General features: G+C 51.0%; 1 protein-coding gene across 5 annotated transcripts; it reads left to right on the forward strand.

The window, feature by feature from the left end:
• The first annotated feature begins 850 nt into the window (after window positions 1-850).
• Window positions 851-17,820, forward strand: PLA2G6 (phospholipase A2 group VI). 5 transcript variants are annotated; one of them, XM_068942231.1, is made up of 17 exons: window positions 851-959; window positions 1,613-1,839; window positions 2,370-2,585; window positions 3,418-3,598; window positions 5,211-5,398; window positions 6,681-6,777; window positions 7,785-7,967; window positions 8,169-8,277; window positions 8,878-9,030; window positions 11,043-11,133; window positions 11,993-12,156; window positions 12,688-12,838; window positions 13,009-13,145; window positions 13,796-13,950; window positions 14,729-14,896; window positions 15,917-15,990; window positions 16,469-17,820. In XM_068942231.1, exons 2-17 carry the CDS (start codon window positions 1,631-1,633, stop codon window positions 16,611-16,613), a joined length of 2,421 nt encoding a protein of 806 aa, XP_068798332.1. In that variant the 5' UTR covers window positions 851-959; window positions 1,613-1,630; the 3' UTR covers window positions 16,614-17,820. The 5 variants fall into 5 exon arrangements, with proteins under 5 accessions (XP_068798332.1, XP_009663512.1, XP_068798353.1 ...); XM_009665217.2 differs by having other exon boundaries at window positions 954-1,394; XM_068942252.1 differs by lacking the exon at window positions 851-959 and adding an exon at window positions 1,047-1,264.
• Window positions 17,821-17,832: the final 12 nt, after the last annotated feature.

Consider the following 17,832-nt stretch of genomic DNA (forward strand, 5'->3'; position numbering starts at 1 on the left):
AGCTGGCGGAGCTGTTTACGGCTTTCCAACAGAGGCAGGAAGAGCCGCTGTTAAAAATGTTTTCCAGCTACTTTTTTTTTTTTTTTTTAACTTTGGGAAAGGGAAAGGGCCGGCTTTTTTTTCTCTAGGTGGCTACCTGTAGTCGTAACCGGCACTAAAAGAGCGCTTGGGGGGAGCATCTTCCCCCCGTGCCAGGCCTTTCCCTGCCCGGGGCGAGGGGGTTTGGGCCCTTTGGGGTTTTTTGGGGCGGGGGGGAAGAAACATCCCTGCTGGAGCTGCAGCGTGGGGGGCAGCTCCCTGCCCCGAGACCCCCGGGCATGCACACAGACAGGTGTACGGGCACGTATGTGCATATGGCTATGCGTGTGGACTTGCAAGTTTGTACGTGTCTATGTATGTGTGTGCATGTGCACGTGTATGCATTTATGCATGCGTACGTGTGCACAGATGGATGCATATATATAAGCGCATGCATGTTAAGTGCACACAAAACAGGCACCACTCGGGGGAAACTTGCCGCAACGTTTATTTACACACTCTTTCTGGAACCAGGGTAAAGGAAGAAATGCAGCCCCCAACGCTAGAAATTTAGAAATTGCCCAAAATTTAGGGGAAAGAAAACCGCGAGTCTGGGAAAAGGGCCGTTCCCGCGATGCAGGCGGACCCCTCACCCAGCCCTGTGGCGCCCTTGCCCCTTTAAGAAGGGGAGGGCGAGTCCCCGCCCCTCAGCGAAATGGCGGCCGCGCCGGGCGCATCGCGCGCCCTTCCGCCCTTCGTCAAGATGGCCGCCGACGGGCCAGCCGTCACGTCACGTCACGTCACGTCGCGGCTCTGCCCTCCATCCATCACGCAGCCGCGAGCCCTCTTCCCCGCCCCCGGCCCCTCCTCGCGCTCGGCCGCCTCCGATTGGCCCGCTCTCGGGGCGGGGCGGCGTGGCCGTCGGCGGAAGCGGCGGTGCGGTAAGCGCGCTGGAATGCGAGTCCGTTCCTCCTTCCCCCTCCCCCCCCCGCTCCCCGCCTTGCCCTGTCCTGTCCCGCCCCGCCCCTTCCGGCGGCCGCGCGCTGAGGATTGTGGGGGCCCGCGGCCCTCGGCGGCGGGTGTGAGGCGGGAGGCGTCGCCCCGGCGTCGAGGACTTGCCAGCGCCGAGCAGCGCCCCGGGCCCGGCCCCGCCAGGACCCCCTTCTCCACCACCTCCGCTCCTCGGGGGGCACTTGGGCCCCCTTCAGCCCCCCCTCCCATCCCCGGCGGCTGGTGGCTCTCCCAGGTGCAGGGCGAAGGAGGGAGGGAGGGAGGGAGGGAGGCGGCGCGGCATCCTCCCTGCCGCCGTGAGGAGAGGGGGCTGGCCGGCTCTGGAGGGGGATTTCCGTCGCCGGCCGAGGTTGCTGTGTAAGCCTGTAAGTAGGAGGTTAAGGATGAGGCATAGTTGCGGGGTGCAGAGGAGAACCTCGTGCGCCCTTCCAGGAAGAGCTAATAAACAAAAGCTCCTATTCATGCTGGATTTTCCTTCTGGTGGTTATTTGTTCTTTCAGTTCTCCTTTCCTTGCACTGGGTTATTAAGTTCAAGGAAGGGGCAGTCTGGCTCAGGCTAAGTTTGCAATTGGATTTCCCTCAGGACTGACTCTCCAGAAAGATGCAGTTTCTTGGCCGGCTTGTGAACACCATCAACAGCGTCACCCAAATATTTACAAACCCTTACCGGGTAAAGGAGGTGACTGTTGGGGAATATGCTACTCATACCTGCTTGAGGGAAGAAGGCAGGGTGACCCTGTATAAAAATGGTTTTGCGCGCTCCTGGGATTGCCTGCTGGTGAATCCCCAGAGCCCACAGGTTGCTTTCCGGTAAGTGACAGGCCATCCTTTCCTGATTGATGCTCAAGTGGGAAATTAAAGATGTGAAATGTTCCAATCTCAGGACCGTGGTTCTTCGGGTCTGTGGGTGTGGGGTGAAGTGTTTGACCAGCAGTGGGCTCATGGGGAATGGGAGGTCCTTGTGTGTGCTGTTGAAAGAGCTGTCAAAACAGCCTGCAGCATGGAAGGTATTGCCTGACTGAGTTCAAATGCTGCGGAGAACAGGCAACCACATAATAAGCGCTGAATGTCCACAAACACATGCACTTTTACTCATATGCTTTGCTATTTTGGGATCAGGAGCACAGGATACTTGAGCACAAAAGTTAACATTCCTCAGGAAGAATAAGGCTGCTGTGCTTCCGTAGCAGGCTCTCTCCTTCCCTTGGAACGAATCTGCCACATGACAAGGAGGAAGAGGAAAAGCCTCCAGCACTAATGTTTGGAGAACTGTGTCTCTCTTTGAGCAGGACTTACACTGCATTTGCCTTTGCCTTTCTTTCCTCTTGCCTTTCCCCTAGGCTCTTCCAGCTTGACAACGAAACAGATGCCATTGTGTGTTTTGAACAGTATGCCAGGCAGCTGCGTCCTTTCTACGAGAGCTCTCATCAGCCCTTGTCTTTGGAGGTTCTCCAGCAGCTCAGTGACTGCTTCCGCAACCACCCCAGCTGGTCCTCAGCACATGTTGCGGTGGAGATTGGTCATCGCGAGAGCTTCCGGCACAACCATGTTCTGAGGCAAGAGGCAGGGAGGGATCTCCTGTGGGCCTAGTGCTGGGATCAAGCTCAGGAGGCAAGGCTAGGCAAGACTTGGGTATCTCAGCTTGCTGTACCAAAACAAAGTGAGCTGCTGCGTGGAGAAGCTTGACACCTGCAGTTACTGCGGTGGTTGAGTTTGCAACTGCTGACCTTGGTATCTGTCTTGTGTGAATAACAGATATGATAGCGAAGGGTGTCTGTTGGTCTCTCTGTAAGTTTATTTGCAGTCTTTGGACCTATTGACATTAAAGCCCAGACTGCTGGTGTTTGAGCTAAAAGGGTGAACTGCTTTGCTGGAAGCACTAACAAAACTCTTACAGCCCTCGTGGAGCTGCTCTTCAGAGGGTGTTGTGGCACTGTAACCCATAAGAGAGCAGGTAGGTTAGGACTGTCTTTCTGGAAGTGCACAAGAAGGGTACAAGCCTGCCTTCTCTTTCCATGGGGAAATCCATGTAGGAAAGGGCAGATCTGTGAGGAGTTAGTGGACTGAAAGATGTGTCACAGTTGCTGACTGTAATCTTGTGTTCCCATTTCGTAAGGGCAGTGGGAGCTGCCTGGTGTCTCCCTGCTGGGCAGGACAGGGGGCTGAGTGGCAGGAAGAGAGCTTGCAGCAAGGCTGGGGCTACTTGGTAGCGCTTCCCTGTGCTCCTTCCCTGGCAAAGGAGTAGGCTTTTGTGAACCTCAGTGATTTGTACCATTTGGGCCCATTGCAGATGTTGAAGGTTCCTTTTGAAGTGGCCACCAAGGGGGCTGCATGTCCTCATCTTTGCAGCCCTTCCTTGGTGTCACATTGACTCCTCTCCTCTTGCAGCTGTGTGAACAACACAGACAGCGAAGAGGGCTGCACCCCGCTGCACCTGGCATGCCGCAAGGGGGACATAGCTTGCCTGCAGGAGCTACTGGAGTGCCATGCACGGGTGGACATTACCGACAGGAACGGGGAGACGGTTTTCCACTACGCTGTGCGAGGGAGCAGCCCCCAGATCATCGAGGTGGGAGTGATTTCAAAACTGAGAGGAGTGGGAGTGAAATGGGTCCCCTCTATGCTGTGAGGGGAGAGAGAGGAAAATAGCTTAGGGCTGCACACTGGGGAGAAGAAAGCTAAACTGGTTCACTCTGCTGCAGCATCATGTGAGTGCTTGAGGCTGGCTTCAGCTCTTTTCTGCCCCCTTTCTTGCTGCAGCTCCCCATGAGTGGACCCCAAATTCCAGCCTGCAATAGGACGAGGATATAAAGCAATAGGTTCTTCAGAAAGTGTCCTTTATTTGGCATTAGCCTCAGGTCTTAGTCATACCTTTCCTCAGGCCCTTGGCTGTCCCCTCTCTGTGCCCTCCTAACAGGGCTTTCAGCTCTGGGTCAAGTGCCTCAAAAGGGACCTTTTGGCCCCCGTAGGGTAGCAGATATTGCCTGCCAGCTAGTTTGGAGCCTTTCTTAGCTCTCCTGATCCTGCAGAACTTGTTGATTGAACTGAATGGCCTTGCGCTGGGGACAGCCTACAGAGCCTTGAGGCAGAGACAGTCTGAAGCCAGAGGCTTTCTCGATTGCTGTGAGGTGTTGGGCAGAGTGACAGGGTTCACAAGGGTGTGGGTGGCCTTTCATGTTGGTTCCTCGCCTCTGTCAGTTCCTGAGCGCTGAATGCGAGACAAGCTATTGCCTACACCCGCATCCCCCGCGTTTGCCCAATACGTGTTGTGACAGCTCTCCCTCTGCCTACCAGACTGTGATGGGGTTTCCTAATGTGTGATTGGGGAGGGATGATGATCGGGGCTTGCCATGCTATAGAGTAGGACAATTAGGACCTTTGTATTAACAAGATATCCTCTTCCTGTATTTCACTTTGACAGCAACTTGGCTTGTTTGTTCAGAGATGCTTTTCGTTCGGATGAGTCTCTTGCCTGTTGCGCGCTCTCTCAATTCTTCGCTAAACCAGAGAAAAACTCTAAATTCCTGCTTCTCTTGTGTACAGCAGGGCCTCAAGAGTTTCTTCAGTATGGCTGCGGGGTATTTTTGTGTAACAAACCAGTGAGCCGGTAACAAGCCTGAAATGTACAGGGAGGGGAAGAAAATTCCTTCACGCATCTCTCCACGTGTATATTTTAAACAGACTCGTGTTTGGGGCTGCAAGCAATGATGGGATTGCATGAGAGGCTAAGCTCCTGCTGCTGACTGGTCATGGTAATTGATGGAGCTGCAGCAGCAGAGGAAGCTTCTGCTTTCAGTTAGTGCTCGCATTCAGTTTGGCCACCTTGGCTCCTGCAGCGGGACTGTTTTGCAGCTGGTGGGTGGGAGTTTGCTGGGCTGTGGTAACGCAGTTCTGGGTCGAGCGAGCCCTTTCTGGCTGAGGGGTGTTTGGGAAGCACACGGGCCAGAGGAAGAGAGCGCAAAGTGCAGCAATCAACCTTTCAGAAGAGAGAACAAGGAGCGCTTTAGTAATTATCATGTTGGAAGTAGGAGTAAAGAGGACAGGCTGTGGTGTTGTCAGGAGCCCAGCGTTCCAGAGTCCGTCCTCAGAGTTCAGGAAGAGAGACGGTGCCTTCGGTGTCTTTATTTTGGTGGGTGGATGGGTGATTTTTCCCCTCCCCCACCCCTCTTTCTTTTTCTCAGCTCCTGGGAAAAACCCCAACTGTTGGCTTGGACCACCTGAGCCACGAAGGGCTGACCCCTCTGCATCTCGCTTGCCAGCTGGGCAAAGAGGATGTGGTTCGCTCTCTGCTGAAATGCCGTGCCAGCTGCAGCGTCATGGGGACACTGGGCTACCCCATTCATGCAGCTCTGAAGTACTCCCAGAAGGGGTAAGTAACCTCTGGGCCTGCTAGAACAGTGCTTTTCCGCTTCTCCGGGGACCTGCCTGCCTACTCTGGGTTGCATCCTGCTCAAGGATGGGCTCCTTCTGGGGCAGTGCTTAGTAGGCTGGTGTCCTGTGCTGTCCTTTGCTGCATCACTGGACTGGCGGAAGAATAGAGATATGCTGGTATGGGAGAAAAAGACACCCTTTCAGAAGAAAGTTTTTTTTCCATGCAGTCTTCTATTTTTTTTGGTCTTTTTTTTTTTTTTTTTGGTCTGATATTAAAAAATATATAAACTTGGGGGAAAACTAAAAATAATGTTTTTGGAAAAACTTTTTGCAAGATGAGCTGTGAGGGGATGGTTTAGCAATGCTTAAACGATATTGGTACTGCTCTACGTCAGTCTTTCGGAAGTCTTTGGTAAGCTTTCATTCCAAAGCCTATGATTATTCTTCTCTCTTGTGGGCCAGAGTTACTGCTGACCCTTAAAAATACACTCTGGAACTGAATCAAAAGACATATGTTGTTCACATCCTGCATGCTTTTTTCCTGGAGAAATTAGAGTCTCTTTGGATGCGCTTTATAGCCCTTATTTTCATATAGAGTTTCAGCCCTGCAGATGTTGCCCTTGTCTTGTTTGCAAGTCAGCAATAACTGCTGCTAGCTATTATTTCAGCATTTTAAAAAGTGCTTTCCTACAACAGAGATACAGTCACAAGCCAAAAATAGGCTCAAGGCCCTTATTTTGCAGTGGGGCTTGATCTTTGATACGTGATTTATTTTGTGAGTGGGTACTTGTTCCTTAAGTCTACCTAGCCATGCTTTCTAGGCGCTAGACACTAGTCTGTCACCATATGTGTGATTTCTCCCTCTTAGGGAAATACACAGACTTTTAATTTGAGCAAGTATTTAAGTATTGTAGTTTTCTCCACAAGTTTTCAGGGGAGCGGAGAGGAGAATTTCCTCCCAGGCCTTCAGAACTTCCAGAAACACCACAGACCTGCATGGGAGAAATACTCAGATGTTCCCCCACAACTCGGAACTAGGAAGGGATTCTTCTGTTTTCTCTACATGCTGTGCTGCTTGAATGCTTCCTGTCGCTCTCTTCCTTTTTTGAAGAGAGTAAAACGTGACTGCTTTGCTGCTGAGGACCTTAGTGTCGCAGAGTAGTCCGCTGCTGCTGAAGGGTTATCTGAAATGCTCTGGATGGGAGGCAGGTGCTGATGTGAACAGAGGTCTTGAATTGAGATGACTGCCACCGATCTCTTCATCTCATTCTCTTTGCCAGGTGTGCCCAGGCCATCCTTGAGGCAGATGCCAGCCAGGTTCACTCCAAGGACCCGCGGTATGAAGCTGTTCCGCTGCACTGGGCAAAGAAGGCAGAGGTAAACAGAGCCAACTCCACGGCAAGAGCCTGTGTTGCCATCCAGCACCTTGGCAGCTGGTTAATTCTTTCTGCCGCTGGCCTGTTCCTTTCCTGCATGTGTGTGCAGAGTGCCAAATTCCAGCAAACTGCCCAAAAGGCAGCCCTGCCGTGGAGGTGATTGAAACTGTATTTGACTCTCCTTGCTGAATCAGTGCCGTTTGCTGTGGGGGATGCAGTGGTGGAACCTTACAGTGAAATGAACTGGCTGGCTCATCCTAGTACTTTTTCCTTGGCTATAAAACTGTCAGCTTGTCCCTTTTTTCTCCTTGCTGGGGTAATTGTAGCGCTGTTGCTAGACCATAGTTACTTCTGGGGTCGCTACCTGCTGATTTCAAGGCAGGCTACTGCAGACTGATGTCTTGGCAAGTGTGAGGTAGTCGGAGTGGTGGCACGTGGGTTATTGTGCGTCTTTTGCCAGAGGTGGCCTGAGGAGTGATGTGATATGCTGTGCTGGAGCACTGGCATGGTACTCCTTTCAAGCAGAGAACGTTCCTATGGAAGGACCATTTCCCTCCTGCAGTATCAAATCCTTCACAGAAGCCTCTGGTAGAGGGACTGAGCAGGCATAAGTCTGCTTGGCCTATAAAGAGGACAAGATCAAAAAGCAAACGTTTCTCTCCAATCTGCAAGGATTTTGGCCCAGGTAGGGATGGTTTGCTGCTCCTCCCCGCCCACCTTGAGCTCTGCTGATTGTTATACTTGCATATAAGATCCAAAATATCCAGAAGCTTCAGGCAGCTTGCAAAAACTAACAGGTAGTTCTCTGCTAAATGACAGAGGAAACCCTGTCTCCAGTGTCTGGCATGATGCAGCTGGCTCCTGCCATCAGTTGTGTCCAGGCTGAGGTTTGCTCCTCTTCACCTGCTTTGCTTGCCCCTGAGATCCTCGATTGTTTGAGCTTCCAGGCGATTGTCCTCATGATTGCTGTTTCCCTTCTCAACCTGGCGTGTTCATGCCTGGGCACAGATGACGCAGCTGCTGCTCGAGTATGGCTCTAATGTGAATTTGACCAGCCGGACAGCTGACATGGCTCTGCACATTGCAGTCAAGAGGGGCCGCTTTGACTGTGCCATGGTACTGCTCACAAATGGGGCCCGCACCAATGCCAAAGGTCAGGATGGCAACACTCCACTACATCTGGCCATGAAAGTGAGTGTTTTGCAGAGGCTGCTGGGGAGGAGAGGGTTTTTTACTGAAGGGCAGACTTCTTTGAAGTCCTGGCTGTTAAGGGGGGGGATGTGTTTCATGGGATGATCCCCTGTGAGTGCTTTAGCTAATGAAAAGAGGAGGGATGGAACAGTATAGCTGAGGGGAGCATGGCCTTTGACTGAGCTTTCTCTTGTCCCCCAGCATGACCATCTGGACATGATCAAAGCCCTCGTTGTGTTTGGAGGGGATGTTGAGATCCCAAATGACTTTGGCGAGACTCCAGGGCTGTTGGCAGCCAGGAGCAGCAAAGGTGAGAGAGCATATCAGCAGCCCTACAGAGTGAGCCTTGCGTCCTGTCTCCCTTGTTGGCCAGAACAGTGTCTTGGGAGAGTGAAAACAGGCAAGCGTGGGCAGTGTTTCTCCAAGATGCTCTTCCAGCTTCCAGTCGCTTGTAGGGTAGGCACTTCCTGAGCTAGAGGCATAGGCTTTGTGTTAATTCCTTGATGAATTTCTCCTCTGTGAGGCAGAGATGCAAGAAGAAAGGCTGGCACACATTCCTCCTCTTCAAGCTGTGCTGTGGTATTGGGCACTGCAGGCTCACAACAGGATGATGCAGTGCTGCTGAACTCCCAAGCATAAGCAGGCATGGGCTGTTCTTCTACAGCAAGTGTGTAGCACACGCCCCTGAGGCTGCACAGCGCTGGGTACCCCTGCTGTGCGCAAGTCTTGCTGCCTGCGGATAGGGGAGGGATATCCAGGGCATACTTTTCCCCTTCCCCAAGTCATTCCAGAGGTTTTGTGAGGGTCAGGGCTGCTGTGGATCTGGCAGCACACCCTCCCTCCCTCCCCGCAATGTGTGCATATGCTGATTCTCTTTCTGATCTCTGTGACTCCCCCTTCATCACCTAAGGTGCAAACCGGAAAGTGCTCTTAGACCTGCTGCAAACTGTAGGGACTGAACGCTGCCACCCACCCAACCCTGACTCCCCATGCCTGGCACCATCTGCTGCCTCCTTCTTCCTGGAAGGGCAACCTGCCCCGCGGAGCAGCTTCAACAGCTTAGGTAATGCCTTCCCTGGCCCTCCCTTGCTCTCCTCCCTTCTTGCTTCACAGTCCTCTCTCAGATTTCTTCCCCAGACTGCCTACACTCTGGGGGCTGTCTCCTAGCTCTCAGTTTCTTATGACTGTCCTCATTCAGCTGTGGCAGGATCCAGGCTCTTCTCTCTGCTTTTCCCCTGTCTGAGCTCTGTAAACTCTCCTCTTGTTTTACAGACCTGACACAATGCAGCTGCGTAAAGAGGAAAGGGAAAAGTGATTCCCCCACTCCATTGGAAGCAGTGTAGCCCTTATTTGCCTGTATGCACTTTGTCCACTGGGTCATGTACAGAAGGGGAAGTACTTGCTGATCTTCCTTGAGGACAATCCCAGTGTCATGTCAGCTGGCACCAAGAAATTAGAAGTGTCTCTCATTCAGATCTTGGAGATCAGCAGCTAGGAGAGGGACGGGATGAAGCCTAAGGAGCAATGATCCTGAGCACTGCGTTTACATTATGCATAGAAAGAGCCAAGCTCAGGACATAAGGTTGTGTTCCTAGCTTGTACTCTGTACTGCCCATCCAGTCTGTGTGAATAAGCCCATGGGTCTATACTAGGTGTTCGGGCTTTCTTCCTCCAGGGAGCTCTGCAGCTCAGGCTGAGGCAGCGTAAGCAGTTATGGAGTAGGTGGTGAGTGAATTGAGATGGGACACATGAGGAGGTAACAGCTGCTTCTGGTCCAGTTTCTCTCTCTCAGCTTGGTGCTCTCTGGTGCAAAGGGCCCTCCCTCGGGGCTAGAAGAGAATGTCCCTCTTGGCCCTGGAGTGTGTCTGTGTCTCCACAAGTCTTTATGACGTGGTGACACCGGGACTGTCCTCTGGCTGAGGCTCTGTGAAGGTGTCCCCCCCGCTAATTTCAGCTCTGGTGCACTGACAAGAGTAATGCGCTCTTCAGCATGGACCCTGGAAAAAACTCCTCACCATGTTCCTCTACTACTCATGGCCACCTTCTGGGCCTGGGCACTGGCAGCGGTATTTTGACTTCTCTTCCCCTGTTCTTTTTTCTTTTTGGTTTCACAGGCTGGCTTCTCACCTAGGCCGGATTGGTGCCCCGTACCCAGGGTGGCCTGGGCTTACATCAACAGAGGGGTAATGACAAGCCACCCTGTTCCCGGAGCTCTCCTGCCTAGGTTACTTTGCAGGAGTAGATTTAGGTTTTATTTCATGGCTTGCAGTAAACTGCATAGTGGGCATGCTGCTAGGCTCTGCCTTCTCTCTCACCTATTTTGTTCATCATCTGCTTCTACAAATCCTTCCTCTTTGCTAGCGCACCTCCAGCTGTCTGCTCTCAAGGATGGGTTTTCTTCTCTTTGGTGTGGGGTTTAATTGAGGGATTAACTATCTGGTGGCTGTAGGTGAAACAGCTCATGTCTCCTGCAGGGAGTCTTATTTGATGGCGAAGGGAGTTGGATGTTCTCTGTGTGATTATGGTGGAAGTTGTTTACTGTAGGGGGTGGGAAGTTCAGGTACCGCAGCCAGCTTTCTGGGGGCAAAGGAGAGAAAGTAAGAAAAATAATTGAGGATTTCCCAATTGATTATAACTTGGAGTAGTACCTCTTGGAGGCATTTGTCAGAGGGTTGAGGTAGCAAAGCAGTATCACTAAGATAAAACAGATTCTTATGTCAGCAGCTGGGGAGTATTATGTCACAGTCTACCTGGTGGTGGAATGGATTACCAAGGAGAGCAGCTGAGGTCTGGTGTTTGTAGCAATGACTCTGTTTTGACACATCTTAGGGGGGGCTTTCCCACTGCTGATGGCTCCTATGACAGGGATGGGAATCTGGAACATAGGAAAGAAAGTAGGAGAGGTCAGGAAGAGGCCCTCTTCTGTTCTTTGCAGTCCTGCTGCTGCAGACAAAGTGAAAACCACTTTTGGGTCCCTTTTCTCTGTAGCTGCTGTAAAGATGCCTGCATCTCTCTTTATTTTTTTTAATTTTTATTTATTTTAATGTTTCCTGCTGCACGCTTATGGCCCTCTAGGGTACAAGGACCTTCTCTATGCTTCTGCGGCAATTGGACAGTTGTTGAAGACGCCAGATGTTGTGGACTCACCTAGAGAGGGTGGGAGAAAGTAAGTCACACAGCTTGTTGTCTGGACTTCTGTGCAGCTTGAAGGTGAAAGCTATGTATGTGAATTCCTCCCCACCCACACCTCCCAGAAGGCTCAGCATCCTCAGAGCTAGCATTATTTAGTGCCCTTCAATGCTACCTTTTTTGCCAGAAATCCACCCCCCCCCCCTTCTCCCTGTTGTGGTAAAGCTCTGTTTCTGTAAGCAAACATCTCCTGCTCCTGCTCACAGCTCTGGAACTGCAGTGAAGCCTAAATTCAGCAGGTGAAACCCCTGCTCCATCCCTCCCCTGCACTACTGGTCGCCGAACACTGTTTTGGCTTAGTGATACCCCATCTCCCTGTGCTGTCCTGAAGCTCGTCCAGCTCCTTTGCAGCTCGTGCGCTGCCTTGGCAGTATCTGCACCTCACCTTGCATGGAACAGAGGGAGGGTTGGCACTGAGGTGGTCAGAGGCCAGACATGCTGCTAGCATGGATTTAGGGTTCTCTCTCTCTTTTTTTTTTTTTTTTTTTTTGTTCACAAGGCAATATTCATTACTGTGCAATAAGGGACTTGCGCACGTTTCTAGCTTGTGAATGTTCCTCTAATGCAAGGGAAAGTTAAAGATGGCTAAAAAGAGCAAACAGTGTTGCACCAGGTCTGATGTGGCTTATTTGGCCTTGGTCAGGATGAGACAAAACCGTCTTATTTTTATCTGAGAAAGCACCACTGGGTTTATTAATGAGCTGATCATATTGTCCGCAGCAGCGTTCTTGTTACTGGTCTAGTGTCCCATCCCCATAGGTCATGTTCCCATGTGGTGTACTGTGATTTGCACGCTGTGCCACAGTTCCCTGTCAGCCTTGTCTGTCTCTCTCTAGTCAAGACCGCCTCCTGTGTCTGGATGGAGGAGGCATCCGGGGCCTGGTGCTCATCCAGCTCCTCCTGGCTATTGAAAAGGCTGCAGGCCGTCCCATTCGTGAGATTTTTGACTGGATTGCAGGGACTAGCACTGGGGGAATCTTGGCCCTGGCTATTGTACACGGTGAGGACAGTGCAAATAATGGGTCCCTTCTCATTCCTGTGGGTCCAAGTTTTCCTCTGCATGTGGGGAGCAGAAGATGTGGGTTGGGAGCTGCCCCAAGAATGCAGACTGAGGCTCCTTGCCCTGCCTAAGAAAGGAAGGGACGTTCACTAGTGAATGAAAGCCTGAGACCTGTTTTTGTACTTGCTTCTCATGTTAGCTGGTCTTGAGCAGCTTTCTGGATTTCAGGAATGCACATGGTGGAGGAGTGCAATGTTCTGTTCTTCCCCCTCTCTCCAAGGTGGCTTTACAGCAGGGTCACTGGCACTTCCTGGTAGTGGGAAACTAAGTTTCAAACGTGCCTTTTTGTTTAATCTTCCCCATTTCTGCTGAAGTCCAGGAATGTGAGGGGCAGCCTGGGGAGGGGATGGGACTTAGGATAACACCTCCCATTGCCTGCTGGTCCCGGGAAGCTCAAGCTCTGATGCTCTGTTTGTTCTGCCTGCCCTTCCTTCTACCCTGTGCTCCTGCTGACGCTGTTGCCTGTCTCAGGGAAGTCCATGGACTACATGCGCTGCCTGTACTTCCGCATGAAGGACATGGTGTTCCGGGGGTCTCGGCCCTACGAGTCAGAGCCACTGGACGAGTTCTTGAAGAAGGAATTTGGGGAAAACACCAAAATGACAGATGTCCAAAAACCCAAGTAAGCCCTACCTGGAGTGGCACTGATTGATTGCTCTCCCAAGAGTGATGTGGACCAGATGTTCAGCCTCTTCTTAGAGCAGATCTGGAGAAGTGTGATGTGCAGGCTATTGGAGCCGTAAGTATATTGTTTTCTATTTAACCCTTGTTCTGTCATGTCTTGTTCCCCAGGGTCATGGTGACAGGAACGCTGTGTGACCGGCAGCCAGCTGAGCTACACCTCTTCCGAAATTACCCTGTACCAGAGACAAAAACCTCCACAGAATACAAGACAACTGCATCTTTCAAACCACTGACTCAACCAGAAGGTAAATGCTGACATACTGCAGTTAGCTTATTGGGTTGGGGTCCTTTCCTCAAAAACAGGAGATTGCTGGTTTCTCTTCCCCTTGCTCTGAAAATTAGGATCTCTCAGGAATGGCTCATCCTTGATCTTGACTTAGTAGCTTAGTCCTAGGGGTGATTCCCTCTTCTCCCCTTCTCTCCTCCCGTGGCTTCTCTTGTGTCGTGAACAGGGGCAGGCTGTTGAGGTTCGCAGAGGATGGGGTCTGCTAGAGGAGGCCTCAGTACAGTCAGTACATTTTCTTGGGTCCTCAGGAGCTGGGTAACATGAAGAGGCTACATAACTCAAAATCATGCAGCATGCTGCTTTCTTTGTTTAGCAAACATAACTGGTTCACCTTACTAGTAGCAGCAATGAAGCAGGTAGAGAGTAAATTTGGCCCAGGATACATAGGAAGTGATGAGAATATCTTTTTAAACAAAAACAACAACAAAAAAAACACTCGGACCAGTGTTAGAAGGAAGAGGCACAACTATCTGGGGCAGAGTCTTCTGGGACTGCAAGAATCTCCCTCCTGACTGGTTTGCCTTGTGCAAGTGAAGAGGGGATGCTCTTTGCCCTAAGTGTCACAGGAAGGAGGCTGAAAGAGGCCCATCTGCTCCTTTCTCTCTGCAGACCAACTGGTGTGGCGTGCTGCCCGCTGCAGTGGTGCAGCTCCCACTTATTTCCGGCCAATAGGGCGCTTTCTGGATGGTGGGCTGCTAGCGAACAACCCAACCCTCGATGCCATGACGGAGATCCATGAGTACAACAAGACACTGATCAAGAAGGTGAGGGAAATTCTTGGCCCTGTCTGGTATCTGAGGCTTTACTGGCTCTGCTGAGCCTTCCTTGAAGGAGGAGAGAGTTTGGGAATGGATGCTTCTCTAGTGGAAAAAACAATGTTTACCGCATTACCGCAGCCTGGAGGGGTGTGTGGAAGGGGATCTTTGGGAATGGTGTCTTGAAGGTGAAGTACCTCTTGTGGAAAGGTGTGTGAGATGGGGGAGGCAGGAATCATGGGAGGGAAGTCTTTGTCTGTCTGTGCTACTTTAACCAAGGATGATTCAGCTGATGGTTCCTGTGGCTCATGAGACAGCTCTATGGGTCCTTTTTCTGCTCCAAAATAGATGGAGAAGGAGATGTTAGGGCACTCTGCATTGCTACAGATTGGATGCCTCCTGTGATTTGGGCAAGATGGTCAGAAAGATAGCTAAGTACAGGCAGTAAATGCTCCCTGTAGCTGGGAGGGGAGGTTTTTCTCAAAACAGATACTGAGCCCTTAGCACTGAAAGAATTGGACCATTTCATGGCCATCTACTCCCAGGATTTATCTGTGGGGTGATCCCATGGGGTTGGATGTAGCAAGAGGTGTAAGGGCCAGAAAGGTGCAACTGTTACCTTGTGAAGCTGCCTGGATTATGCCTTCTTACCAGGCAGTGCCAAAGGGAGGAGATTAGGGTGGGGGAAGGGGAGAGAAAAGGGTTTTGAGCCTTTTGCTGCATCTTACAGAGCCTCCCCAAGACTTAATTATTGGTCCTTACAAACAAACCTTTCATTCCTCTACAGGGGCAGAGGCAGAAAGTAAGAAAACTAGGACTGGTGGTTTCCCTGGGGACGGGGAAGCCTCCGCAGGTCCCGGTGAGCTCTGTGGATGTCTTCCGCCCCTCCAACCCCTGGGAGCTGGCAAAGACTGTCTTTGGGGCCAGGGAGCTCGGCAAGATGGTGGTGGATTGTGTGAGTACTGGGAGGCAGGGGATGGTGGGAAGGAGCCCTGGGCTTGCTTGTGAGAAGGGAGCAAAGGTTTACCACGTTCAACTCCTTCCTTTTGGAAGGAAACTATTTCCCTGGAACTGCTCTGACCATGACCAGTTCAAGAACCAGATGTAGTAGTGGGTGACCTGAGAAGTGTTGGAGCAGAGCAGGTCTGAAGCCATGCCTGCCTGTTCAGTGTTTCAAGTGCCAAGGAAGGATGCAGTTCTTGCAGCAGCTCGCGTGCGGGAAGGGCTGTGGTCAGTGACCCCTAGGAAAAGGAATTCATGAAACTCTTGAGTACTGATTCCTGGAGGTGTTGAATATCATCTGAGCAACCTGGACAAAAAAAAAAAATCAAGCGTCAGAAAACAAAATCATGTGCTTTAAGGAAAGTTTTGTTACTGCCATTGTGAGAATTAGCAAATGCTAGAAAAGTGGGAAGATCACTAATAAAAAGCAGTAGTTCAGAGCTGTGGTTAGGAGCATAATAGGCATGTGTTCTCGCATGCTTCAGAAAGAAGCTCATTAAGATGTTATGCATGAAAACAATTCAAGTGAATGAAAGCTAGAAAGATCAGAATTCTGGCCGTAGTCTTAATTCTGTTGCTTTATCTTCTTTCAGCTTCCTAAAGCCAGAGAATACCTGGGATGATCCCTCTGCCTCCTCTGTCTTTTATGTCAGGCCTTCCTGGGAAATTGTCCCAGGATAACCCAGATGGCCTGCAGTTGTTGCAGACTCTACTAGTATTGAGCTTGTGGGACATAAATGGATAGAGACAGTATCAAGGAGGTTGTGATTTGGTGCCTCCCAGAGGTTTCTTTAGGGGAATTCACTCTCTGCTGTGACGGAGGGCATCTTTACCATCCAGGAGGCACTTGCTCTTGGTTCTCCCTCTCCCTCTGTGGCTTGTACAGTTCAATTTGGTGCCAGGGGAGCCACTTGCAGGCAGAGGGAGAGCAGCGTGACAATCGGGATCTAACTGTGGGCCTATTCTCCTGCAGTGCACTGACGCAGATGGCCCAGCTGTGGATCGTGCCAGGGCCTGGTGTGAGATGACAGATGTCCCATATTTCCGGTAAGAGCTTCCTTTCCCACTTCTTGCATAGAGCTTTTTTTAGCCCTTTCCCTTCAGACTTTGCTGTGGTATGCGTCATCTCAAATTGTGTCCCCTCCAGAGGATTGCCTGCCCAGACCTGTCTCCCTACCCCATCGCCTCATGCCTCTGACATATTGGAGAGCGCTGTGGCCCACTGTGTGACCTGAGGCGTTGGGCATGCTTTGTCCGGGATCGCTCACAGGGGGCTGCAGGCATGCTTTGAGACTCCTGTCTTCGATGCTATCAGTTGCTGAATCATGGCTCAGCCGTGAGCAGCATCTCAGGTCTTGAAGGAGGGGCAAGGCAACGGCTCTGCTCTGCAAGCCCCCTGGATAAAGGGGAAGTGAATGCCTGGGAGAGCAGGAGCCAGTTTGCACAAGTCTCGTGCTGAGCATGTTGGTTGCCTTGTCGCGTTGGTGTCTGTGCCCAGCTGGTGATGCTGTTCTGGTATACGCAGGCTGAGTCCTCAGCTGCATACAGATGTGATGTTGGACGAGGTGAACGACACGGTGCTGGTGAACACCCTCTGGGACACCCAGCTTTACATCTACCAGCAGCGGGAGCAGTTTGAGCAGCTGGTGCAGCACCTTCTTGCCCGATGACTCACCTGGAGTTGCCTGTTCTGCAGCCCAATGGCAATGAGCGGCAGTCACTGAAATGGCTGTGATTTGCCCTTGACCCAAGATGCTGGGGTGAGGGAAGGGACTAATAATAATGAATAGGAATTAATGATATTTAATAGACAACTGCACACATACACATGTATTCCAGGACAGCTGTGAAATGCTGATGTGTGGATGACTGTTCTCTCTGTACCGTAGCCCAGTCTCTGGTATTTGTGCTTGAAGTCCCCCTCGGTGTTGCTGCCCTGATACGTTACTGTACAGCCCTTCCTGGCAGCCAGAGCCCCCACCTATCTTGTGCTTTAGCAGTTGGAGACTCTTCTGTTTGTGCAGCGCCTCTAATGGCGCAGCACCTCTAAGGGCACAGCACCGTGCCCTTTCCCACATCACCAAACAGGCCAATGCCAGGTAAAGCTTATAGGATTAGCTTCCCTGCTTGGGCCAAAGTGTTTCGATGTGTGTAGTGTGGGGAAAGGGATTCTTCTTCCCTCAACACGCCCTGTCTGAAGGGGTGTAGGAACTTTGCAGCCTTCTCCAGTAGATCTGGACACAGAATAGTGCAATTGGCCTTGGGAGAAGGGGGAAACTTTTGTGAATCGGTTGTATTCTGTAGCCCCTTCCCCTTTTCCCTCAGAAATGGGTTGGCAACCCAGGTTCTGACTGTGCCTGGCGGGGAGCAGACCCCAACAGGTGATGAGGCTGGGGGTGCATTCTGATGACTGTTTTGTGCCCTCTAACTTGCTGTGATACTCTTTGCACAGGCTTACGATGAGGGATGATATCCTTGGCTTGGTAGAGAGATTAGACTAAGTTAACTGGGGGAAATAATCAATTAGTTGATTATTTGTCGTTATTCTTAATGTGCAATTGAAATGCTCGGAGAGCAACTCCCACCAAAGAAAGCTGACACTGTGAAAAGTTGGATTTCTTTTACTTTTTTTTTTTTTTCTGCTGAAAATCCCATCATGACTTCTACGCTACTCAAAGTTTCTGCAGTATGTTTTGCAGTATTTATAAATGACGTATGCATCTGTTTAGAGGAGTTTTGAGGAATGAACTGGAAAAAACTGAATTCTTAATATTTTTGTCTTTAACTGGAGGGACTACTGTTGTAAACTGTGCTTCTATGCAAAACTAACGTGACCTGAAATAAAGAGAGGTTTGGATTCAGTTCCACTCTAACGCAGCCCATGGTTGT

This window comes from Struthio camelus, chromosome 1, assembly GCF_040807025.1.
Source record: "Struthio camelus isolate bStrCam1 chromosome 1, bStrCam1.hap1, whole genome shotgun sequence".
In the NCBI taxonomy this organism is placed as follows: domain Eukaryota; kingdom Metazoa; phylum Chordata; class Aves; order Struthioniformes; family Struthionidae; genus Struthio; species Struthio camelus.